Genomic DNA, 23798 nt, shown 5'->3' with positions numbered 1-23798 from the left:
CTCCCTTAGAAGCATAGCGGAAGGAAGGGTGATATGGGGCTAGAATTTGTTGCAGTACCATATGCTCTCAACTACCACTCCTGTGGTATTGTAGTCCCTTGATGTACATGCCTAGTCTGCACAAAGCCACTAACTGAAGCTACATGTGCAAAATGAATATTCAAAGCAACTTGCCAAGTGCTGTAGCAGGGAATCTGGAGTCAGGATTCCTAGGTTCTATTCCTAGTGATGCCAGTGACATCACAACCTTTTTGTGCCTCCATTTCCCATCACCATCTGTACAGCAAGGATAGGGCTACTTTCCATCTTTTCAAAAGCACTGTGAGATCTATAGATGAAACACCGCCACAGAAGTTTGAAGTTCTCTATTGTGAATGAGAATACAGCTCCTCCCTGCCCTTCCCCACCACACTCAGCCCTTCTGTAAAATGCTTCAAAATGTAGTAAAAAAAGAAGAAGACTGGTTCCTCTGCCCCTGAAGACAGCAAGATGGCCTGGAGGAAGGACTCACCTGTAACTTATCCCCAAATGAGAGTTTGTGGATGATGTGCGTCATGTCAGGATTCTGAGGCTGTGCAGTGGCACTGTGTGTTGACACATGAAAGTTACCTGGAACCTGCAGTCAGCCAATCATTCAAAAAAAAAAAAAAAAAGAAACACATGACTCTAGATTTTATTTCCCTAGGCATTACTAGGTATCGCAACATAAAATAGGACCACAAGGATAAGATCACAGACCCATCTACTCTAGCAGCAGCCAATACTTGATGTTTCAGAGAAGGTTTGAAAGCCCATAATGCACCTGGCCTGCGAGGTAATGCTGCACATAGAGGGGAGATCAGCTTACATCCCAAAATACAAGACCCAAGTGCCCTTATATAACATTCCATAAGCTTGCTAGATGTTTTCAAAAAAATCATACCCCAACATTTCCAGTTCCCAAGACCTAAGGCACACCTTCCCTTTCCCCATCGAAATGAAGATCCACGATTGTCGGAGGTGAAAAATTGTCGTCTAACATTTTTCTCCCACACTCACACTTATACATGGACCCATTATTGTTTAGCTGCCTGGAAAAGTCATGGGTACTAGTCTTATTGTAGTGTTGCTCATGTGCACTGTTCTGTTCAAAAAGATTTAGAATAAAAGGGAGCAGATTTATTTATTTTTTAAATATAAGGAGTTAGAGGCTCCATGTACATACAAACTGGTCAGATTTTCAGCTTCCAGCCCCTTCAAGAACAGGCTTATTTTGTTAATTTAGGGAAAAAGACAGTTACCTTTTCCATAACTGGTGTTCTTCGAGATGTGTTGCTCATGTCCATTCCATATTATGTGTGTTTGCTCGCCACATGCACCGGTGCCGGAAGTTTTTCCCTCAGCAGTATTTGTAGGGGACCAGCTCTGACGCCCTCTGGAGTGGCGCCTGTATGGTGCCGTATAAGGGGCGCCGCCAGGTCCTCCCACCCTCAGTTCCTTCTTGCCGGAAACTCTGACAGTGGGGAAGGAGGGCGGGTTGTGGAATGGACGTGAGCAACACATCTCGAAGAACACCAGTTATGGAACAGGTAACTGTCTTTTCTTCGAGTTCTTGCTCATGTCCATTCCATATTAGGTGACTCCAAAGCAATACCCCTGGAGATGGGTAGGAGTTCACGGACATGCAGATTGCAACACAGCTCTGCCGAAGCAAGTATCGTCCCTGGCCTGCTGAGTGATGGCATAATGAGCCGTGAACGTATGGACAGAGGACCATGTTGCAGCTCTACAGATGTCCTGGATAGGGATATGTGCCAGGAAAGCCGCCGAAGACGCCTGCGCTCTCATTGAGTGGGCTCTGACAATCGGCGGCGGCAGAACCCCCGCCAGGTCCTTATGCATGAGATGATCCAATTGGAAATCCTCTGCAAGGACACCGGGTGACCCTCCATTGCTGTAGCAATGAAGAGTTGAGTCAATTTTTGGAAAGGTTTGGTGCGTTCTAAGAAGAAAGCCAAGGCCCTTCGGATGTCCAGCGCGTGAAGACACCTCTCCTTACTAGTCTTGTGCGGTTTGGGAAAGAACACTGGGAGGAAGATGTCCTGGTTCATATGGAAGGTGGGAAGCAGGAAGACTGGGTAGGGCCGCAATTGAACCTTATCTTTGTAAAAGACCGTGTACGGAGGTCCCGAGGTCAAGGCTTTAATTTCAGAGACCCGTCTTGCCAACCAGGAACGCAGCCTTCCATGACAGGTGGGAAAGGGAGCAAGAACCCAGCAGCTCAAAGGGCGAGCCGGTGAGCCTAGAGAGGACCAAGTTAAGACCCCACTGTGGGACAGGAGTCCGTACCTGTGGGAAGAGTCTCTCGAGGCCTCTCAAGAATCTGATTGTCATGTCATGAGAAAACACTGTCTGGCCTGGATCGGTGGGTGAAAAGCAGAGATGGCCGCGAGATGCACTCTAATGGAAGTGTGTGCCAGGCCTTGGTTCCTCAGATGAAGCAGGAAGTCCAAGACAGACTGTATGGAAGAACGTGAGGGAGAGATGCCACACTTGGACGCCCAGCGGGAAAACCTCGTCCACTTGGCCAGGTAAGTCAGTGTGGTTGAGGGCTTCCTGCTTCCCAGGAGAACCTGTTGGACCTCATCCGAGCAGGTCCACTCCTCTGGGTTCAGCCAGGCAACATCCACACCGAGAGGTGGAGGGACATGAAGTTGGGGTGCAGGAGCCGACCATGGTCCTGTGACAGCAGGTCTGGTCAGTTGGGCAGGGGCCAGGGAGGGGCCACTGCCAGGTTCATGAGCGTGCCGAACCTATGCTGGCGAGGCCATGCCGGGGCAATCATGATAACCTGTGCCTTGTCTCTCTTGATCTTTGCCAGGACCCTGCTGATGAGAGGAATCGGAGGGAATGCATACATCAGGCTCCCTGATCATGACAGGAGGAAGACATCGGAGAGGGAGTCCTTGCCCAGGCCTTGCCGCGAACAAAACTGGTGGCATTTCCTGTTTAGCCTGATGGCGAACAGGTCCACTCGGGGAGTCCCCCACCTCTGGAAGATCATGCCAGCTACCTCCAAGTAGAGTGACCACTCATGGTGAGAGGAGAAGGCCCTGTTGAGGTGATCCACTAGCGTGTTCTTGACATCAGGGAGGTGACAAGCTTCCAGATGGATTTCGTGGCTGATGCAGAAGTCCCAAAGATGGAGTGCCTCTTGGAAGAGAGTCAACGAACATGCTCTCCCTTGCCTGTTGATATAGAATATAGAGGCCGTGTTGTCCTTCAGGACTCTCACCACCTTGCCCGGCAGGTGAGGTAGGAAAACTCCGCATGCCAAGCGGACCACCCTGAATTCTTTGACGTTTATGTGTAATGTCATCTCCTCCGGGGACCACATACCCCGAGTCTGGCGGTCGCCCAGGTGCGCGCCCCAGCCAAAGTCCGAGGCGTCTGATACCAAATCAATGGTGTGATGGGAGGTGTCGAACGGAACCTCCTCTAGGACCATCGTATGATCGCAGTGAGGCAAGTACTGTCGGGGGAATGGTAACGACTTTGTCCAGGTGATCTCTGGACTAGGAATAGATCATCGCCAGCCATTGCTGCAGGGGCCACATCTGGAACCTGGCATGACGGACAACGTATGTGCAAGCTGCCATCTGACCCGGCAGGTGCACACAAACCCTGGCCGTAGTCAGGGGGAATGCGGAGACCTCTGCGATGAGGTCCGTCAATGTCTGGAACCTTTCTAGCGGCAGGAATGCTCTGGCGCAGGTAAAGTCGAGCGCTGCTCTGATTAACTCTATCCTTTGCATCAGAACTAACGTAGACTTTTTGTTGTTCACCAGTAGGCCCAGGGAGTGCCACGTAGCTTGCAGCACCGCAACATCCTGGTGGACCTGAGACCTGGAGTTGCCCTTGACTAGCCAGTCGTCAAAACACGGGTAGCTCTGGATACCCCGATGCCGGAGGTAAGCAGCCACCACTGACATGCACTTGGTAAATACTCTGGGTGCTGTTGCCAGGCCGAACGGGAGGACCATAAACTGGTAGTAGTGGGGCCCCACCATAAACCGGAGGAAGCCTCTGTGACCTTGAAAGATCGCTATGTGGATGTATGCGTCCTTCAAGTCGAGGGCGGCATACCAGTCTCTCGGATCCAGGGATCCAGGGAGAAGCCAGGGAGAAGCCAAGAAGACCATGCGGAACTTTAGCTTCTTTAGATACTTGTTGCGGTCCCTCAGGTCCAGGATGGGCCGCAGACTGCCCTGGGTCTTTGGGATTAAGAAGTACCAGGAATAGAACCCCTTGTTCCTGTACTCGAGAGGAACTTCTTCCACCGCACCCAATTGTATCAACCCCTTTACCTACTGCGCGAGGAGACTCTCATGAGAAGGGTCCCTGAAGAGTACGGGGGAGGGGGATGGGGGAAGTAAACTGTAGGGTATAACCCTCCGCCACAGTATTGAGAACCCAGAGGTCTGAAGTTATAGCTGTCCATGTGGGGAGGAAAAAAGAAAGGCGGTTGGAGAACAGCGGGGCAGACAGATCCGGGGTAAAGTCTGGTAGGTCGCCCTCGAGTGCACCTCAAAATGCTCGCTTGCCCCCCTGCTTATTGCGGGTCGAGCCTGACTGGGCAGAGGGAGGAGGTGGGTGGCTCGGGTGGCGCTCGTAGCCTCAACTCTTCTTATGTGGGGGCTCCTGGCGGGTTTGACTCCCTTGGCCTTGAGATTGTTGTGGTTTGAACCACTTACGGGCTAGACTGGGAACGTACAGCCCCAGAGTTTTCAGGGCAGTGCAGGAGTCCTTAAGGCCATGCAATTTACTGTCCGTCTGTTCTGCAAACAGAGCCTGGCCGTCGAAGGGGAGGTCCTGCATCAATTGCTGAGCCTCCCTTGACAGACCCAAGAGGAGCAGCCAGGATGCCCTTCGCATAGAGATGGCCGAGGCCATGGTGCGAGCCGCAGAGTCTGCTGCATCTGAGGCTGCTTGGAGGGCCACTCTTGCTGCAGCCATGCCCTCTTCAAGGGTTGCCCAGAATTCCTTCTTGGACCCTTTGGGCAGCGAGACCTCGAATTTGTCCATAGACTGCCACATATTGTAGTCATAACAGCCAAGGAAGGCTTGGTGGTTGGCCACTCTCAACTGAAGGCTGGAAGATGAATATATTTTTCGCCCAAACAGATCCAGTCACTTTGAGTCTTTATTCTTGGGCGTAGTCCTGGGTTGACCCTGCCTCTCCCTCTGGTTAACGGCCTCAACTACGAGGGAGTTTGGGGCCGGGTGAGTATAGAGATACTCATGGCCTTTAGCTGGCACAAAATATTTGCGCTCAGCCCTTTTTCAGATGGATGGCAGGGAGGAGGGGGTTTACCATAGGGTATTAATTATTTTCGATACCCCCTTGTGTAGGGGTAAAGCCACAAGTGGGTGCTGTGGAGCAAAGGACGTCGAACAATGAGTCCGACAGCTCCTCAAGTTCCTCTGCCTGGAGCCCCAGGTTAGAGGCGACCCTCTTCAAAAGTTCCTGATGAGCATTGGCGTTATCTTGCAGAACTGGGTGAGGGGGACCCGTAATCACTTCGTCTGGTGATGAGGACGAAACCAGCGCCGAGGGATCTGCATCTCCTGGTGGTCCAACTGGCTGCTCACCTAGTTCCTCATGGGCCTGGGGTGGGGGGGTCTTCCCCTGTGGGGCCTCCACCTCCAGAGGAGGGCGGGATGCTGCGGCCGATGGCCTATCTGAGGCCCCCGCCACTGATCAGACGGCCTGGGAAGGCTGGGTGAACCCCCATGGATTCCAAGGTTACCATGCTGCCGGCCATTGGTCTGGAGGCCACAGGGTCGGTTGCGGTACCAACGAGGCCGACGGTACCACTGGTGCCGGGGCCTGTCCTGCTACCAGGGACTCCTGATCAGCACTGGAGTCATAAGCAGAATGGACGCTGCGGAATGACCATGAGCGGCTGGCTCAGCGGCCCGCCTCACCGCAATGCTGGCCGCTGTGCCTCGACGCTGACCTGTGCAGTCGGGAGACGTTCCTCCCATGGGACTCCGGGGATCTTCGGCGTTCGGTGAATCTGTGTCAGTAGACCGCTGATCTATGCCTCACGCTGCTTGGGCTGTACCGGGATCTAAGTGGGACCGGGAGTCTGTGTGGGCTGGTCGTCAATAGCATCTCCCCGATTGAGGGGATTCGCATCTCAGCGACGGGTGCCGTCGAGCAGGTGACCCCAGTCCGCTGATCGGTCGCAGGACTGGTGCCGACGCATTGGAGACCCAACGGGTCGGTCTCGACACTCACGTCGGGGGGCATGTGCCTCCGCAGGTCTGCGTCTGCAAGCTGCACCTCAAATCCTGCTGTCGGTGCCCAGGGTCCAGAGACCGAAGAGGGCTTCTCTGAGCCTGCCTCCCAAAGTCCAAGGCATGATGGCTCCATGGGAGCGAGCACTGGCGGGATGTCCCCCAGGATGGGGAGCGGCGCTGCTGAGGCAGGGACACTTGGAACGGTCCCAAGGCAGGTTTACCCCTGGGTTTGGGTACCACCAGAGCTGGTGTGGGTGGCACCGGTAGCATCAGAATCTCCTGCGCTGCCTGCAGGGCCTCGGGCATCGACAGAACTTTGAGTTGACAGAGGCCCTGGTCACTGTCCGGTGTGGCAGGCATAGTACAGGAGGGGCTTGACCGCTCGACATGAGCTGGGGCCCGACTCCCTCACAGAGATGTTGAGCCACCCAGCACGGATCTTGGCTCTCCTCCAGCCCTCTCCTTTCCCTTATGGGAAGTGGGAGATCTTCCCCTCGTGGACCTCTTGGGCTTCTTGGCTGGGGCTGGGGAGGGGAATCGGTGCCGGCTCGTAGACGGCACCAGAGGGGCACTCCGTACCGACACTGCGTTGCTCGGAGCCGAGTTGGACCTCTGCTCCGGTGCCGGGGTCAGCGCCGACTCCATCAGGAATGCCCTGAGACGGATGTCTCTCTCATTTTTCGTTCTGGGTTTGAACGACTTACAGATGCGACACTTATCACTTATGTGTCCTTCTCCTAGACACTTTAAACAGCTAACGCGTGGGTCGCTGATGGGTATAGGCCGCTTACAACGATCACATGGTTTAAAGCCTGGGGATCGGGGTATGCCCCGTCCCTAGGCTGAGTCCCATCTGGGACCAACTAACTAGAACTAATACTAAGGGTAAATACTAAACTATATACAACTATTTTACAAAGAAACATTTGTGAGACGCACTGAACTAAGCGAAAGCTAGCTGAAGCAGCAGAAGTTCCAGCACCGTCACTGACGGCAAGAAGGAACTGAGGGTGGGGAGAGCCGGCCGCACCCCTTATATCGCGCCATGCGGGTGCCACTCCAGAGGTCTCCAGAGTCGGTCCCCTATGGATACTGCTAAGGGGAAAAACTTCCGGTAACAGTGCATGTAGTGAGCACACACACCTAATATGGAATGGACATGAGCAAGTACTCGAAGAACAGTAACTTCTGCATACACGGATTTCACCTAAGGGCTTCAGTTGCCATGACAATGTAAAGCAGCCGCTCTCATGTCATTTTTGATTGGATCACTCTGGAATTCAAAGATACTTCAGAATGTGATTACCAGAACTGCACCATGAAGCCTTTCAACAGAGTCAATGCAACCGCTGCTCTGGAAAGGCCAGGTAAATCTTCCTTGGCAGCTCAGGGCAAAGGACTGGTGTCAGAACAAAAGGATCTTGAGTGCTGATGTGGTTGGCAACACCTAGCAACAACTGATGCATTGTAAAACAGTACAATGTTCACTGCTGCTCTCTGCGCTCCCTCCCATTCACTTGTACTCACTGGTTGTCTAGCCATATGCTATCATACACTTGTTAGGCTCCTATGGAGCAAACAGTTAAGCATGTGCTTAACTTTACACACACAAGCTGTCCCACTGAAGTCAACAGGACTAGTCACATACACAGAGTTCAGAGAGGCTTAGCTGCTTGCAGGACCAGAGCCTGCGATTGTAAGATCATGCCTTCATTCTGTGTGTGTACAGTGTCGAACATAATGAGACCTAAATCCCCGATTGTGGCCTCTAGACCCTACCATAATGCAAATTAACCCATGCTTACACAGCATGGCTTGTCCGCTTCTAGTGACTGAATCCAAGAGGTTCATAAGTCCATACAGCCTTTTTGCTAACAGACTGGGATCTTTTAGCTCAGGCAATAGAGGTTCATGCTTTTAGAGCCAGAGCTCCTGGGTTTGACCCCTGCTGCCAAAGACCACCCCCAAGACTGATGTATTACCCAAATAATAAAAACAAAAATGAGAGAGAGAGAGAGAGAGAGAGAGAGAGAGTGTCGGGCAGATCACCCTATTCCTACTTTGTGAAAGAAGAACATAGAGCAAGCCTCCTGGCTCTGACCTGTGCCAGAAAGCAGACACATTACACGTACCAGACAGGAGTTAACTACCTTAGCCCTACACTTCAGGGAGCTCTCAGACTTTCAGAGCAAAAAGATGAAACTGCACCGAGCCCCATCCCAGCTTAGTATCTAGTCAGTCATCAGTCTCGCTGGCTGCTCAATGGGAGAGAGAGGGGGGGAAAAAGACTATGCCTCAAGGAACAAGCAAGTCTAAACCATTTTCATGCCACAGCGTAAGCAAGGGGTTCTGCCTGTTATTTTTAGATGTGATTTAACATGATCTGGGAGGGGGAGAAGGAAGCAGGATTTGGCTGCCTCTGTGGTACATGACAAGGCATGAAAAGCTGCCAGTGAGCCACACCCTCCCAATCCCCACACCCCATTTAGTCATCTGCAGCATTACATAACAAGAGTAACCAATTCTGGACACACCCATCCCAGAGAGGAATCTCCCTAGGCCTGTATATTCATTCCCTCAGAGCATGCCAGAGCTCCATTTCTATACAGCACATAGGTGTGCGCGCATAGACGCACATGTGTGTTCATGCCACCCCATCTAAACACAAAGCCATTTCTGTCAAGCTGGCATCCCCAAAGGGGGAACATTCCAATCACTGCAGTTCTTGGACTAGGAGAGAGTTTGGATCAAAATGTGCCAGAGCTCTTTGTACAGCAGTGAGCCATGTACTGGAGGTGCTGTGGACGGATAGCTCAGTGGTTTGAGCACTGGCCTGCTAAACCCAGGGTTGTGAGTTCAATCCTTGAGGGGGCCATTTAGGGAACTGGGGTAAAAATCTGTCTGGGGATTGGTCCTGCTTTGAGCAGGGGGTTGGACTAGATGACCTCCTGAGGTCCCGTCCAACCCTGATATTCTATGATTATGGAGGGCAAACACAGCAGCCATTCTGCATTCCCCAATAGCTCATACACAACCTAAGACATTAGAGCCTGTTTTAATGAAAGGGGCTGTTGGCCACAACACAGGCCTATTTTCTGCTATTCAAGAGGTGACGCCTGGAATGTCGTTCTAGACAAGGGTATATGGGCGCTTGATTTAATACTTCTATTGGTCTAACTGTGCAGCCTCTCCTCCTAGTACTATACTGCAGCACCAGGGAGCTGAGCTCACGTCCTGATTTGAAACCACAGTAACTGCAGAGCCATTCAGATGTGGGCTTTCATGAGTGCTTTGCATATGGGGCTTGCCAGCTGCTCCCAAACCACCCTACACCCACAACAGGTGTCATTCACACTCACCTTGTTGATGCTGAAGTGGCCCTCAAACCTGCAGCCATCCCCATTATTGAGAGGTACTTTCATTGAGTTGTCAATATGGCCAACTTCGTGCCTTCCCATTTCATCCTGAATGTCCAGTCCAACCACTACCCGGTTGGGAGGGGGGAAAAGGAAAGATAAAACACAAAAAAAGTTACGAATAGGAACAGGTGTGCACAATTCTTTGTGGGGCACAAACAACTTTTTCCTGGCATTTGACAGAATCGTTCAAGTAAATTCACCTGTTAAAATAAACATCATTGCTACCCATCAGCAGTGATGGAATAATTACCAGAGCTTTTCAGCTTCAGAATATTTTATGATTAATAATTTAGGACATTACACCCTTGGGAGATAGGCCTAATTCCCATTTTTCAGATTGAGAAAGTGAGGCAGAGAAGTTTGGCAAATCACCTAAGGCCAAATGTGACATCTGAGTCAGACAGCTGTGATTAGAACTCAAAGGTGTCTTACTCCCAGACACAAAAGAGCAGACAGTGAAAGAGGAAACCAGATTTAGTCAGATCTCACTAAGGGAGGTGGGTCACTAGTCAGAACTGAAGGAGGGCAGAGTCATATTCCATTGCTAGGTAGGATCGCAAGAAAAATGACTTGGCTTAGAATGTGAAGTACTAGGGTATTTACAGAGACTCAGCCACTCCAGAAATCTGACCTCCCTCTCACACCTGGATTGTATAAACATGGGCCCCTGGATTGTGTAAACATGGGTACAACTGATTCCCTATAGAGAGGACAACACACTATAGAAAAGCCTCTCTCTAATGCCTCTTTCTACAGTCATACTACCCAGAAAGGGAAGAACAAATACACTGGACAAGGTAGAGTTTTTATTTCTTCCCTAGGAGAAAAGGGCAACAACATTTCACCAAAATACAGGGTGGGGATTGCTCTCCGATCTCACGTTAAATGAGTAAACTTAGAGCTTTGAGTAGCCACCTCTAGAAATACAGCAAGAAATCTAGGCCTGAACGGAGACACTTACATTCACAGTGCAGGTTCGGTAAGCTGATGTTCAGATTCACTTCTATTTTACCTCCGCTCTCTTTGTCCGGGTCGTCTACGTAGAGCTCGTTAACTCTGCAGGGAGATGAGCACAGATGATTTCACTTTGTAACTCACACACACAGCTACTGTTCAGTAGGGGAATTTGCACAGGGAGGGAAAGTTAGGGTTAGTTTGTGTGACAGGTGCTAAAAAGGCTCAGAAATTAAGTGAGAAGAAAGCCTTTCCAGAGGAGATATGAAATCGGATGGGTATAGACACTAGCAACCTGACTCTATAACTTGCGCATAGCAATTGCAGGACAGAGGGGCTTTCCCCACACCTCACTCACTCCAGTAGGAAACAAAGTCAACTCACTTTCTCTAATTAAAAAAAAAAAAAGTTATAGACTTCCCCCAAAAGGGGTTTCCACTGGTGACATGAAACAAGACTGCTCTTTCTAGAGGTGAAAGGCACTAGTCCTCTGCATTATGGGGCTCCTACCCCCCTTAGGAAAAAGGAAGCCTATAATCTGAAATATACAAAGTTGTAGCCATGTCTGTCCCAGGATATGTTGGATGTAAGATGTTCTGAAAAAGAGCTGTGTGGGGCTCAAAAGCTTGTCTCTCTCACCAACAGAAGTTAGTCCAATAAAAGATATTATTGGAGAGTCAAGGAGGTGAGGTAATATCTTTTATTAGACCAACATTTGGTTGGTCCTATCCATATCACACAGCACGTCAGGCAACTGGGAGTCTTCTTCAGTTAGGAACTTTGTGATTAACTGTACTGCCATCTGCAATGTCTTCACGACAGTTATCAGAGCATAGGAGAGCAGTGCGGGATCCATCCCTTCACACAGAGATGGCGGGGTGAACAGTAAATAAAGGCTGTTGAAAAATGCCACGAAAGAAAGCCAGAAGCCCATGGAATGCTGGGACAGAAAACAATGCATCATGGGACATTAAGCCCAGTCCCTAGATGCACCGCGATCCACTCCGCTTTCCCACAAGACCTAGTGGCAGAAGGTGTCGAGTTGGACTGTGGGAAAGGTACCCACAGTGCATTGCTCACACTGTCAATGATAGTGCCCCAACTGTGGATGCACTCTGCCTACAGAGGGAGTGAGTGTGAACATGCAATACCGATTATTATAGCGCTTTTTGAGTGTCGACATAATATTTGTTGACAAAACTATGTAGTGTAGACAAGGCCTTAGTCTTCACAGCAAAATGCAAGGTGTAACAGATTGTTTAGCATAAGTAGTTAGCACATATTGTAAGAGACCATTCAAGGTAGAGTGGTCTGTTAACACCTCTGCAGTCAATAAAAGATATTACCTCACCTACCTTGTCTCTCAAATAACCTGGGACTGACATAGCTACAACATATAATCTGATACATCAGAAATGGTTTTAGAGAAAGGAGACTGCCACCTATCCCATAAGGGTACGTCTACACTACCCATGTTACAGCGTGGCCGCGGAAGCACTGTGACGTGGGCAGTGTAGTCACGCTTTATCACCGGGGGAGAGCTCTCCCGGCAATAAAAAAAAAAACCACCCCGAACGAGCGGTGGCAGCTTTATTGCCAGCACCACAGCTCCCGGCGATAAAGCGCTGTCTATACTGGCGCTTTTCAGCACTAAAACTTTTAACGCTCAGGGGGTGTGTTTTTTCACACCCCTGAATAACTAATGTTTTAGCGCTGAAAGTGGCAGTGTAGAGACAGCTTTAGAAAGGCCCATTTGTGCAGCTGATCACAATCAATTTTTGCCACCCACATTGGGTGGCAGAAGCAGGGGCAGTTTGTGAGATGGCACATTTAGGATTAGTCTCCTCACCTGTGATTAACCCTGTCTGAGCTCCTTGCTGGAGGGGACAGGTGTTTTAGGTTTCTCCGATTCATATGATTCCTAACTTTCGACCCTTCCTTTTTGGCTGGTGTGCCCCTCTCCCAGCCCTCTAATTACATCTCCTTCCCCTGGTGACTCACTTGGAACTCTGCATAGAACTTCAAAACAATGGCATGAAATTGAGATGAAGAGCATTTAGGCTAGAAAATATCAGGGGAAAGATTCTTGGATAGCGAGATCCAATAAACTCTGGAACAGTTTTCTGTGTGTGGTGGTAGTATATTATAGCACCAGGCACCTCACATGTAAGGTGAGGAAACACAGACTCAGACTGGGAGAAGGAATACAAGAAAACAATGGAACATTTAGGGTTGGCACAAATCTTGTTAGTTCCACCATTTATGCTTATTTTGAACACTTAAAATATGGTAAATACACTGCAGACACAGTTGGAAGCCCATTTGCTTGGGAGATTTAAAAACTAGTCCAGATAAAGCTCTGGAGAAAATATTGTAGGGGAAATCCTGCACTGGACCAAAGAGATGGATAAGATTACCTAGGACTGTGGTCCCCAACGCGGTGCCCGTGGGCATCTATGTATGCCTGCCTACTGCGCCCTGACGCCGAGGAGCGCAGCCGCCGGACAAGCAGCCGCCGAAAAGTGGCAACGTCAAGAAGCGTCGCCGCCGAAATGCTGCTGCTTCTCGGCGGCGACGCCTCTTGATGACGCTGCTTCTCGGTGGCATTTCGGCAGTGACGCTTCTTGGTGTTGCCACTTGTCGGCGGCATTTCGGCGGCTGCTTGTCCGGCGGCTGCGCTCCTCGGCGGCATTTTGGTGGCTAGTCGTCCGGTGCCCGCCCACACTGAAAGGTTGGGAACCACTGACCTAGAAGATCTTTTCGATCTCTGTCCTATCCAGCCAGACCAGATAAGCACATTAGTGGCTGTATCTGCCAATATGTAATATATATGATATAATAGTCTACTTTTTGCAGATATGCTTTACTATCTTCAGCAGTGAGAACGCCACATTGTTTTTCATCTAGTGCTCAAAAGTGTGCTAAGCCCTTTTGACAAACAAAACGAAAAAAGGTCCCAGGCCAGAGGAGCTAACAGACAGTACAGACGAAGGGTGCTAAAAGATGAGTCAAAGTGCTTTTGCTCTGAGGGCCCATCTCTGGACCATGAGCTTCTAGCTGGTGAATGGCATGACATTTATCCAGTAGGGAGTGCAGAGAGAGATGGGTTTGCCTACAGGGAAACAGGTAACAAGTTTGGTTGAGAAGATAATGATCACCAGATCAGTGAATGTGATTGGTGTTTGATTGAAACCAAAACAGTGTTGGTGTTCAGCTCCACATTGCTACCATCTCCTCTCTGTTAACTGGCCTGACAAGCTGTTGGTAATAGTTACCTCACATATATTTCACGTGATTAATAAAAATGACACAGAGGGAAGGGCAAGTTTGCTCATTTGTGACCTGCTTAGGAGCTTCTTGGCTGGGAGCTCCCCTTCCTGACAGAAGGTATTTATTATTGAGAGATTATGTAGTGCCAAAAATTAAGTCATACCTGCGACACGGCTTCCAGGAGTGACCTCAGCCAAAAGAGGCATTAATCCTAACAGAAATGTTGCAGCTTTCTACACCCCATAAGTACTTCCAGCAGGATCCCAGTCTACCAGTCAGTCAGTCTGTTTCATAATAGTGTCCGGCTTTCTCCCAACTCTTCTCTGCTGTCTGAGATTTGGGCCACACCCCGTCACTGCTTTGGACAGTTTAACGTTACCAATGAAAAGACGCTTCCATGCCCGAGCTAGAAATGGAATGTGTATCAGGTTCAAAAATTCATTGATCACTTCAAAGAGCTGTGGTATACTCCAAGGACATCAATATTTTTAATTTTTATTGGGCATTTTCAGGTTATGACCCAGCAAGGAAGTCAAACGCAGCTTCATACATGATTAACCCTTAATTCTCTCCAAGGTAAGTTATAATAGGGTACTGGAATAGTTCACATGATATAATTTGTGCTTACATAATGCTTTTTCATTGTAGCTCTCAAAGCTCTTTACAAAGGGAAGTAAGCAGTAGAATCACTCCCATTTTACAAATGGGATACCTGGGGCAGAGAAGTATGGCAATTTGCCCAAGGGTGCAAAGCCAGTGACAGAGTCAGGAACAGAATCTAGGACTCCTCACTCCCCATCCCATGCTCCATCCACCAGGTCACAGCTGCACACCTAATAATGAGCTATGGGCTTAGCTTGCTAGGGGAAGGCCTCAAAGAAAATGTCATCCCCCTTCACTGAGCTGGAAGTTTCACTCCCAGAAGACAAACTGGAAACATGCAGCTAAAGCAGAGCTCCCGTGTCAAGGTCACTCCTTCTATGAACTCCCCCTGAGCCACTACTAGGGTCTTCATGGAACTGGCAGATTTCTGTATTATGCCCCTTTATTTAAGGCACTTGCTGTCCAGCTGCCATCCCTCCCCCTAAGGCCAAGAAGGGGAATTAAGAGTCTCATGGGTTTTTTCCCATTATTTAAGCAGTCAACACTGATGTGAAGTGGGAAATAATATGTGCAGTTTGTGACACAGTGGCTAGCAGCCCTTGCTGGAGGGCTAGAGACTCCAGCAAAAGAAAAGGAGTCGGCCCAAGGTATTATGCCACCGTGCATACAGCTACCCTTCTGGAGGGCAGGCAATGGGAATGTGAGATTCCTGCACCACGGCTTGGCTCAGACAGTCACAGAAACAATACAATCGCGAAGCTGGGCAGGGGGAGTATTGCAGATATGGATTCTAAAGAGGTGGCTGCCTTTTAGGGCTGCATTGTAGCCTCAAAGGATGGTTCGAGTCCCTCCCAAAACCAGAGGAGCAGCAGGCAAGCACTGCTGCTTCACAGCTGCTTCTGGTGGCAGGGCAGGGGTTGTGTTTTTTTATTGGCTTTGCTTAGGGACTACTCCTGAGGTGTATGAAAGGGGCAAGTGAGGGCACAAGGGCAGGCGGGGGGAAGACACACCGCTCCCACCCCAAGTGCTCGCAGTCACGATTTCAGGGGAAAGAGTGAGAGAGCTTCCTTACACGGCATAAACCGTAACCCCAGTCAGAAACAATTTGATTTGCTTCTAGAAATACTTCAGATTCCTAGGAGATGTTGCTGGGCTCCTCACTCCCTCATGCCGTTTGCTTACAAACTTGCACCGGAAGGTTTCAGGGATTCTTTGGCAAGCCTGCAGACAGTGCAAACTGCACATGCGGATACAGGGGACAGTAACAGAGCAGTTTGTTATCACTCAAGGATTTCACCCAGATAAAAAACGAGACACTCCCCAAATTGGAGCCTTTAGAACTGACATTTGGGATACAACAGCTTTGTTTCTCCAACAAAAAGAGAATTATTTTTTCCAGGGTCCCTGGTCAGTAACATTAAACACTTCTGCACTTGCAGGTGTCCAGATGCCTATGATCCTTCAGACACAAAAGGAGACATGTTTAATCCTTCTGAACCTCAGTCTCTGTCCAAGCCCTCCCAAAGTGGCCTCACAGGAATCCAGCCTCTTCTGCTGCCTTTCTTCTGATACATTGTCTGCTCCCAGGCACCACAGTCTCTGTCTCACCCCAACAGTTTGAGAAAGGTTTCAGAGGAAACCCTGCTGCCAGTGTGTTCCCACTTTGCATTGTTCTCTCAGGTCCAATAGACGACAGTTAGCCTTGCTGGGATTTAAACATTGTGAAAAGAGGGGTCATCTCAAAAGATTTTCCATCTTTCCTAGGTGATGACCCTCATAGGCCTCTGCAGGGCTGCTCAGTGTCTCAGACACACTATCTGAGCCTACCCATTGTTTTCCTTGTCCACCTGATGAGCTCCCAGCAGTACAGTCCCCTGCAAAGGCTGCTCAACAATTGGCTTCCTCTGTCTGTGGATGGGAGAATCAATATTTATACAATGTAATGTCATCTTCCCAATTCTCAATAAGGAATGAAAAGTGGGACAGCAAATTCTCTAATGCAAAATAAGTTGGACATATGTTATTGCTCTGTCATTTGTAGTTTCTTGCTGTGCCTACGTTCTGGTCACTTCCTCATTTAAAAGGTCACCGTCCGTCTCATTGCTAAGCTGAGAAGTGTACAAAACACACAGTCCTACAAAGGAAGGAAATGCAGTTCTCAGGGAGGTGGGGAAGAGGGGAGATCCACGTTAAAGACGTCAACATCCATTTGAGTCAGCCATTGTAAATGACATAATGGCACAACCGTCCGTTTCCTGTTAACCCACAAACACATAGATTAGGATGAACAGCATAACAACTTCCCCACCATACAACACCTTTCATTAGATAATCTCAAAGTGTTAGGCAAACATTAAAAAGCCTATCAACACCCGTGGGAAGTAAAAAATTAAGTATTATTATCTTCATTTTACAGGTTGGAACAGTAAGCCATAGAAAAGTTATGTGACTTACCCAAGGCCAATTAGTGGTAGAGTTAGGAATACAACCAAGAGTCTTAACTGTCATTCTGTTTCCTCTTCTACAATAAGTCTGTTTTATCATTTCCCCCAACTGGATGAACTAGTGGAACTGCACCTATAGCTCACTGACCTAGAATAGAAGATCATAAGTTCTAGCCTCCTTGCTCCCTTTGTATAGTTAGGGCTACATGGCAAGTTACTGTGTAACAAACCCGGGTATGAATCTACACTGCATCAGCTTGCAACATCCCACATGGATACTGCTACAGTACTAAGTCCCGGCGTGCAGCTTAACATGCTATGCTTTCAAGGGGTAGTATGTTAAGCCATCCTCTGGGACCTTTCACTGCGCTATAGCTGTGTCCACACGGAACGTTATAGTGTGGCAATCTGGGACACCGTAGATTCACATCCTGGCTTTTGGTGCAATAACTTGCCATGTAGACAAGCCCTTAGTGACCAACTGTAGATGTATGTGAGCACTGCAAGATGCCGGTTTGTCCTGTCAGACATGTGCAGGATCTTTTTATTTATTTTTTTTTTTTGGGTGGGGGGAAGAGAGAGAGAGAGAGAGAGAGAACAGGTGTCCCAATGGTAAGACTCAAGCCCTGGACAGAATGATAGATTTGGTTGCTGACTACTCATACTTTTATATGAAGGTAATTATTTTACTGTAGGTACTTTATCCAAGTAGTTGCCTCACAGTGGGCCATGAGCTTTCATTTGAGAGAAAGTCACTAAAACCTAGCCAGTTACTTCAGAATTGCATAACTAACTCCACTCTGGTGCTCTTAACGCAAGTTATTTGGTCAACAATAATTGATTTGCCATATTCACACATTTGCCATATTTGTAATGGAATCAAGGCCATGCTTCCACTGCACAGCTACCAATTACTGGCAAATCAACTGGGTTAATTACTTCATTCCCTCTAATTGTGAAATACTTGGAAACATTCTTAACGTCACTTCCACAGAGTATTAATTAGGTCACATGATACATGACTATTATCTCACCAGTTACAATATTGTAATAATAACAACCATCTAGAACTAGATCTGGGTTAATTAAAAAAAGGGACAGATTATTTCTATGCTCTTAATTTATGATGTAACAGTGAGATGAGCTAGGGAGGCCGTTAAAATTATGATGAGCAACTCCTGGAGGTCCTCAACCTGCAATTGATCCTGCCCAGGAAATACCAGAGGCATTCAACACTTGCAGCTTTATTTTCCTAACTGTTTGAGTCATTTGCTCAGTGGGACAGGATATGTGTTTGTGACTGACAACTTAGTAAAAGCTCAAATATGAGACACTGACCTCCTTTTCTTTATTTATCCTTCCCTGCAGAGCCATGGAGCTCTCTTAATTTCTTGTGCCCTATTATTCACAAAGACTTCAGGTCACCACCATTCTCATCAGGAAGCCCCTTTTGAGCTAATCTCCGCTTCCCCTAGCTGGCAAGAGGTATTGCAGTTGAATAATGTAAGGTGCTGCCCTCTCCCACTACGGCGTAGGCATTCTATTTCTGAAGGATATGTAACCTCAGCCAGGAATTAAAACTGAATCTTCCACATGGCTGTGCAGTGAGCTAGCCACCAAGACTATCTAGCAGGTTTGGGAAAAGGAAAGGCCACAAAATCTCCAGCATACCTAGTGGTTAGTGCTCTGACTGCCATGCTAGAGTTGAAGGTGCAATTTCTTTCACTTCCCAGATTAGTCTGTTGCCATACAGAGCATGCAGGCTAAATCAATGGGCAGGGTCAAAGATACTGACCTTTCAATTGGGGGAAGAGAGTTATTGACATCAGACTTCTGATGGCAGTGGAAATTTAAGGAGCATATAAGAAGTTTTAATTGTTACAGCAACAAGAAGGCAGAGGGAGATCCATGAATGGGGTAGTCTAATCCAGGCACTGAGGGAAGTAGTACACAGACTGCATCTTGCACAGGCTGTTTTCTTGCCTACACCCATGTGCACACACACTGCACGTAGCCACTCTGCAGTAGGGGGACATTAGGTAAGCACTAATAGGAGCATACTGGCATGCCTCTGGCTAAGGCGGCACACGGCCAAAGGCTTTGGATTTCTCTCAGCTATCCATACAGTGCAGATATTTCCATGCAACCTCACTTAGGGAAAGGCATTATTGCTTTAATGCGACTTACTTTATTGCACAAGAGGAGAAAGATTGATGCAGAGTCTCACAATACAGTTGATACAAGCAAAGCGGGTAAGCTCATAAGCTCATCTGATACATCTGCACACACCAGTCAGTCATTATAACTAGCTGCCACTACGAAATTTCAAGCAGGAAGAGAGATTTGTTGTAGGAGATTTCCTTATAAAAGACACACTAGAAGCCTGCAGGGTAACAAAAGCTGGTTGAAAATTAATTTGCACTTAAACAATACTTTACATCTTCAAAGCATTGACAGTTAGTCAATCAAACCTCACAACATCCCTGAGAGGTATGTAGGTATCATCGTAGCCATTTCACAGATGGTGACACACAGAGAGGGAGATGAGCGATCTGTAACCCCATCCAAGAAATGCTCAAGGACCACACAGAGCTGGAAGTAGGACCCAGGAGTTCTGTGCTCCCAGGCCCATACTCCAAAACACTAAACTATGCTGCCTCAAACTGTACCATTAGTCTCAGGTTTCATAGGGAAGCGGAGAAACCAAGCCCTGGTCTACACTACGGGGGTTAGGTCGAATTTAGCCGCATTAGGTCGATTTAAAAATGAATGCGTCCACACAACCAACCCCGTTCCGTCGACCTAAAGGGCTCTTAAAATCGACTTCTGTACTCCTCCCCGATGAGGGGAGAAGTGCTAAAATTGACCTTGCTGGGTCAAATTTGGGGTAGTGTGGAAGCAAATCAATGGTATTGGCCTCCGGGAGCTATCCCAGAGTGCTCCATTGTGACCGTTCTGGACAGCACTTTGAACTCCGATGCACTAGCCAGGTACACAGGAAAAGCCCCGGGAACTTTTGAATTTAATTTCCTGTTTGGTCAGCGTGGCAAACTCAGCGGCACAGGTGACCATGCAGTCCCCCCCAGAATCGTAGAGTGTAGAATGTTTCTACGCTCCCCCCTATCATCCCCGTCCCTGAGGTTATCGCAGATTAGAAGGCGGAAAAGATGCACTCGCGATGACATGTTTTCCAAGCTCATGCAGTCCTCCCGCACTGATAGGGCACAGCTTAATGCATGGAGGCATTCAGTGGCAGAAGCCAGGAAAGAATTAAGTGAGCGCGAAGAGCAGAGGCAGGACGCGATGCTGACGCTAATGGGGGAGCAAACGGACATGATGAAGCATCTGTTGGAGCTGCAGGAAAGCCAACAAGAGCACAAACCCCCGCTGCATCCACTGTATAACCGCCTCCCCTCCTCCCCATGTTCCACAGCCTCCTCACCCAGACGCCCAAGAACATGGGGGGGAGGCTCCGGGGACCCAGTCACTCCACAGGATGGCCCAAGCAACAGAAGGCTGTCATTCAAACAGTTTGATTTTTAGTGTGGTTACAATAAGCAATGTGGCCTTGTCCTTCCCTCCTCCCCCACCCCACCCGGGTTACCTTGTCCAATCTCTCTCTTTTTTTTTTTTAAGTAATAAAGAAAGAATGGTTTCAAAATAATAGTTACTTTATTTCGAAGGGGGGAGGGTGGTTGGCTTACAGGGAATTAAAATCAATGAAGGGGGCGGGTTTGCATCAAGGAGAAACACACACAACTGTCACACCGAAGCCTGGCCAGTCATGAAACTGGTTTTCAAAGCCTCTCTGATACACAGCGCTCCTTGCTGTGCTCTTCTAATCGCCCTGGTGTCTGGCTGCTCAAAATCAGATGCCAGGCGATTTGTCTCAACCTCCCACCCCGCCATAAACGTCTCCCCCATACTCTCACAGATATTATGGAGCACACAGCAAGCAGCAATAACAATGGGAATGTTGGTTGCGCTGAGGTCTGACCAACAGCGCCAGCGAGCTTTTAAACGTTCAAAGGCACATTCTACCACCATTCTGCACTTGCTCAGCCTATAGCTGAACTGCTCCTTACTACTGTCCAGGTTTCATAAGCCATGGGAGCAACAGGTAGGCTGGGGTAGGTGTGACCGCGCGGTGCTGCCGGCTGGGAGAGCAGCCTGAGGCAGAAGCCTCCAGCTCGCAACAGCAGTGGTGATGGTGAGCTGAGCGGGCTCCATGCTTGCTTGCCGTGTTATGGCGTCTGCACGGGTAATGCAGGAAAAAAGGCACTAAATGATTATCTGCCGTTGCTTTCACGGAGGGAGGGGTGACTGAAGACATGTACCTGAAACCACCCGCGACAATGTTTTTGCTCCATCAGGCATTGGGAGCTTAACCCAGAATTCCAATGGGCAGCGGAGACTGCGGGAACTGTGGGATAGCTACCCACAGCGCACCACTCTGTAAGTCGATGCTAGCCATGGTAGTGAGGACGCACTCCACCGACTTAATGCGCTTAGTGTGGACGTACGCAATCGACTGTATAAAATAGATTTCTAAAAATCGACTTAATTTTGTCATGTAGATATACCCTTAGTGTTATTAACACCTGCAATATACTGGGTATCCTAGAAGGGAGAGTAATAAGTAAAACAAAAATGCCCAGTTCACCAGAATTTATGAACATGGAAGTACCTTGTTCTCTGATATCCTGTCATTTCCCTAGATGGAGAGGGAAATTCTTCACAAATACAGTGGCCCAGTCACTACCAGTAAGAGATCCTGGTGAGACCATAATGAGCAGAAGTGGATTTTCATATCCTCAGACTCCCATGCTGGTGGTCCACATGGAATCAGCCCCCTGCAATCTCTTTGGTCATCTCACCCTCTCCCATCATGTTTTGATCCAGATTTTACTGCATTATTGCTCACAAACACCTACTCCCAGAACAATTCCCCCTTTTGCTTTCCCATTCCTTGCCACCCCACCCCACTGGAGTCACCATCTATCCCAGACTTTGAAAAGACAGTCTTGTATTCTGTCAGATGGGCTTTCAAGAAGTCACAGCACCTGAAGTGTCTTTGAGAAGACACATCATCATGCTGACAATGCCAGGATGTACATCAGCTTGACAAGACCTCAAAGAGACTTTAGTTCTTCTCACTCTGAAGGCACTCTTAAGCCAGGAAACAAATCTCTCCCTCCCTACCTCCCTCACCCACAATCACACACAAAAAATTGCTTAATTAAATTGGCTAAGGTCAGGAAAGAAGAGTTGTTTACGCTCCTTGAAATTTACATTTTAAAAATCAAACCAGACACGACTCAGGATAACCCAGGGGAAGAGAAGTAATGTGTTACTGGATGTAGTTCTCCCCTTTCTAGCTGTGTAAATTTTGTTTTAAATTAAGGGAACCCCAAAGACCTGTCTCTAGAGATCAGGTGATCGTGAGCATTTTATAGAACAATGAATTATTAACTGAAGAGAGAGGGAAAGGGAAACAGAAAACACCATCTACGAAGTAGGCCAGGGAGTAGGGTTGCCACCTTTCTAATTTCAGAAAACCAAGCACCTTTGCCCCACCCACTCCATTCCCCCTCCTCCATCGCTTGCTCTCCAAACCCTCGCTCACTTTCACCGGGCTGGGGCAGGGGGTTGGGGTGTGTGTGGAGGGGTGAGGGTTCCAGCTGGGAGTGCAGGCTCTGGGGTGAGGCCGGGGATGAGGGGTTTGGCGTGCAGGAGGGGCCTCCAGGCTGAGGTCAAGGGGTTTGGAGTGTGGGAGGGGGGTGCGGACTCCAGGAAGGAATTCGGGCACAGGCTCCAGCAGGGAGTTTGGGTGTGTGAGGGGTCTCTGAACTGGGGCAGGGGGTTTGGGGTGCGGGGTCTGGGCGGCTCTGGCTGGTGTGGTTTGCGGGGGCTCTGGGAGGCACTGATGTCAGGGGGCCCCTTAAATAGCAACTACATCAGCGCTGCCCTGGCATTTCCTGGGCCTCAGAGGCTGCTCTATCTGCCATAAATCCTGGACACATGGCTAGGCCAGAGCACCGAGGACAAAAGTTCTTCCTGTTCTCTGGAATGTGAGGGGTGGTGGGGTGGGTGGGTGGGAGAATTCCCCACAAGTGACACACACACCCCACTGCTGCCCTTGGCTCACTGCTCCCCCAGCATAGCCCAAATCACAGCAGCTCTAGGGAGAGCGCTACTGCAAGCCCCCTTCTCCTCCCCCCGCCATTTGCAGTGACCCCGTCCTGCATGTGTCCACCGCCCGGCCGCTGGCTGGGGCCTCTGCACCCAGCTGCTGCCCGACTCTGCTTGGACCCATTCCCGGGGAGAGGAGCCCAACTTTAGCCCCATGCATCCACGCAGCCCATTCATCCCCGGGAGGAGACTGACCAGCCCACAACCCCTTACCTGCTGGCCGCATGGTCCCGAAACGAGCCAGGCACAGCAGCCCCCAGGGAGCAGGCTATGGGGCCTGGGGCAGGCAGCAGCAGCTCGCCCTGGCCCCATCCCCTGCCAAAGGCTGCATGCCATCCCTGGGGAGCCAGGCCAGCTCCTCTCTCTGCTCCTGCTGGCCGGGGTTAACCCTGCCAGCCCCAGCCTGCAGCCGAATGCCTTTCCCAGCCCCTCTGCTGGGATCCATCTCCTACCTGCTGGGACCCACACCGCCCTGAGCTCCACAGAGAGCGCAGCCGCAGGCACCCTCCTCATCCCGACGACTATACCGGACTTTTAACGGTTGACCGGAGGCGCCAGGGTCCCTTTTCGACCGGGCGTTCCGGTCAAAAAAATGGACACCTGGCAACCCTACCAGGGAGACACATTAAAA

At 49.3% G+C, this 23798-nt stretch overlaps 1 protein-coding gene across 1 annotated transcript in view; it reads right to left on the bottom strand.

Moving 5' to 3' along the window:
* The window catches only part of ERGIC1 (endoplasmic reticulum-golgi intermediate compartment 1), a 94435-nt gene that overhangs the window by 18890 nt on the left and 51747 nt on the right, over positions 1–23798 (bottom strand). The window contains exons 4-6 of the mRNA XM_024199339.3: positions 10666–10760; positions 9645–9769; positions 512–616 (exon numbers count right to left, since the gene is read on the bottom strand). Of these exons, the coding sequence (XP_024055107.1) occupies positions 512–616; positions 9645–9769; positions 10666–10760 (325 nt within the window). The remainder of the gene's footprint in view (positions 1–511; positions 617–9644; positions 9770–10665; positions 10761–23798) is intronic.

This window comes from Terrapene carolina, unplaced genomic scaffold (genome assembly GCF_002925995.2).
Source record: "Terrapene carolina triunguis isolate 2854851 unplaced genomic scaffold, T_m_triunguis-2.0 Scaffold629, whole genome shotgun sequence".
In the NCBI taxonomy this organism is placed as follows: Eukaryota; Metazoa; Chordata; order Testudines; family Emydidae; genus Terrapene; species Terrapene triunguis.
This window is presented reverse-complemented; position numbering and strand designations above follow the sequence as displayed.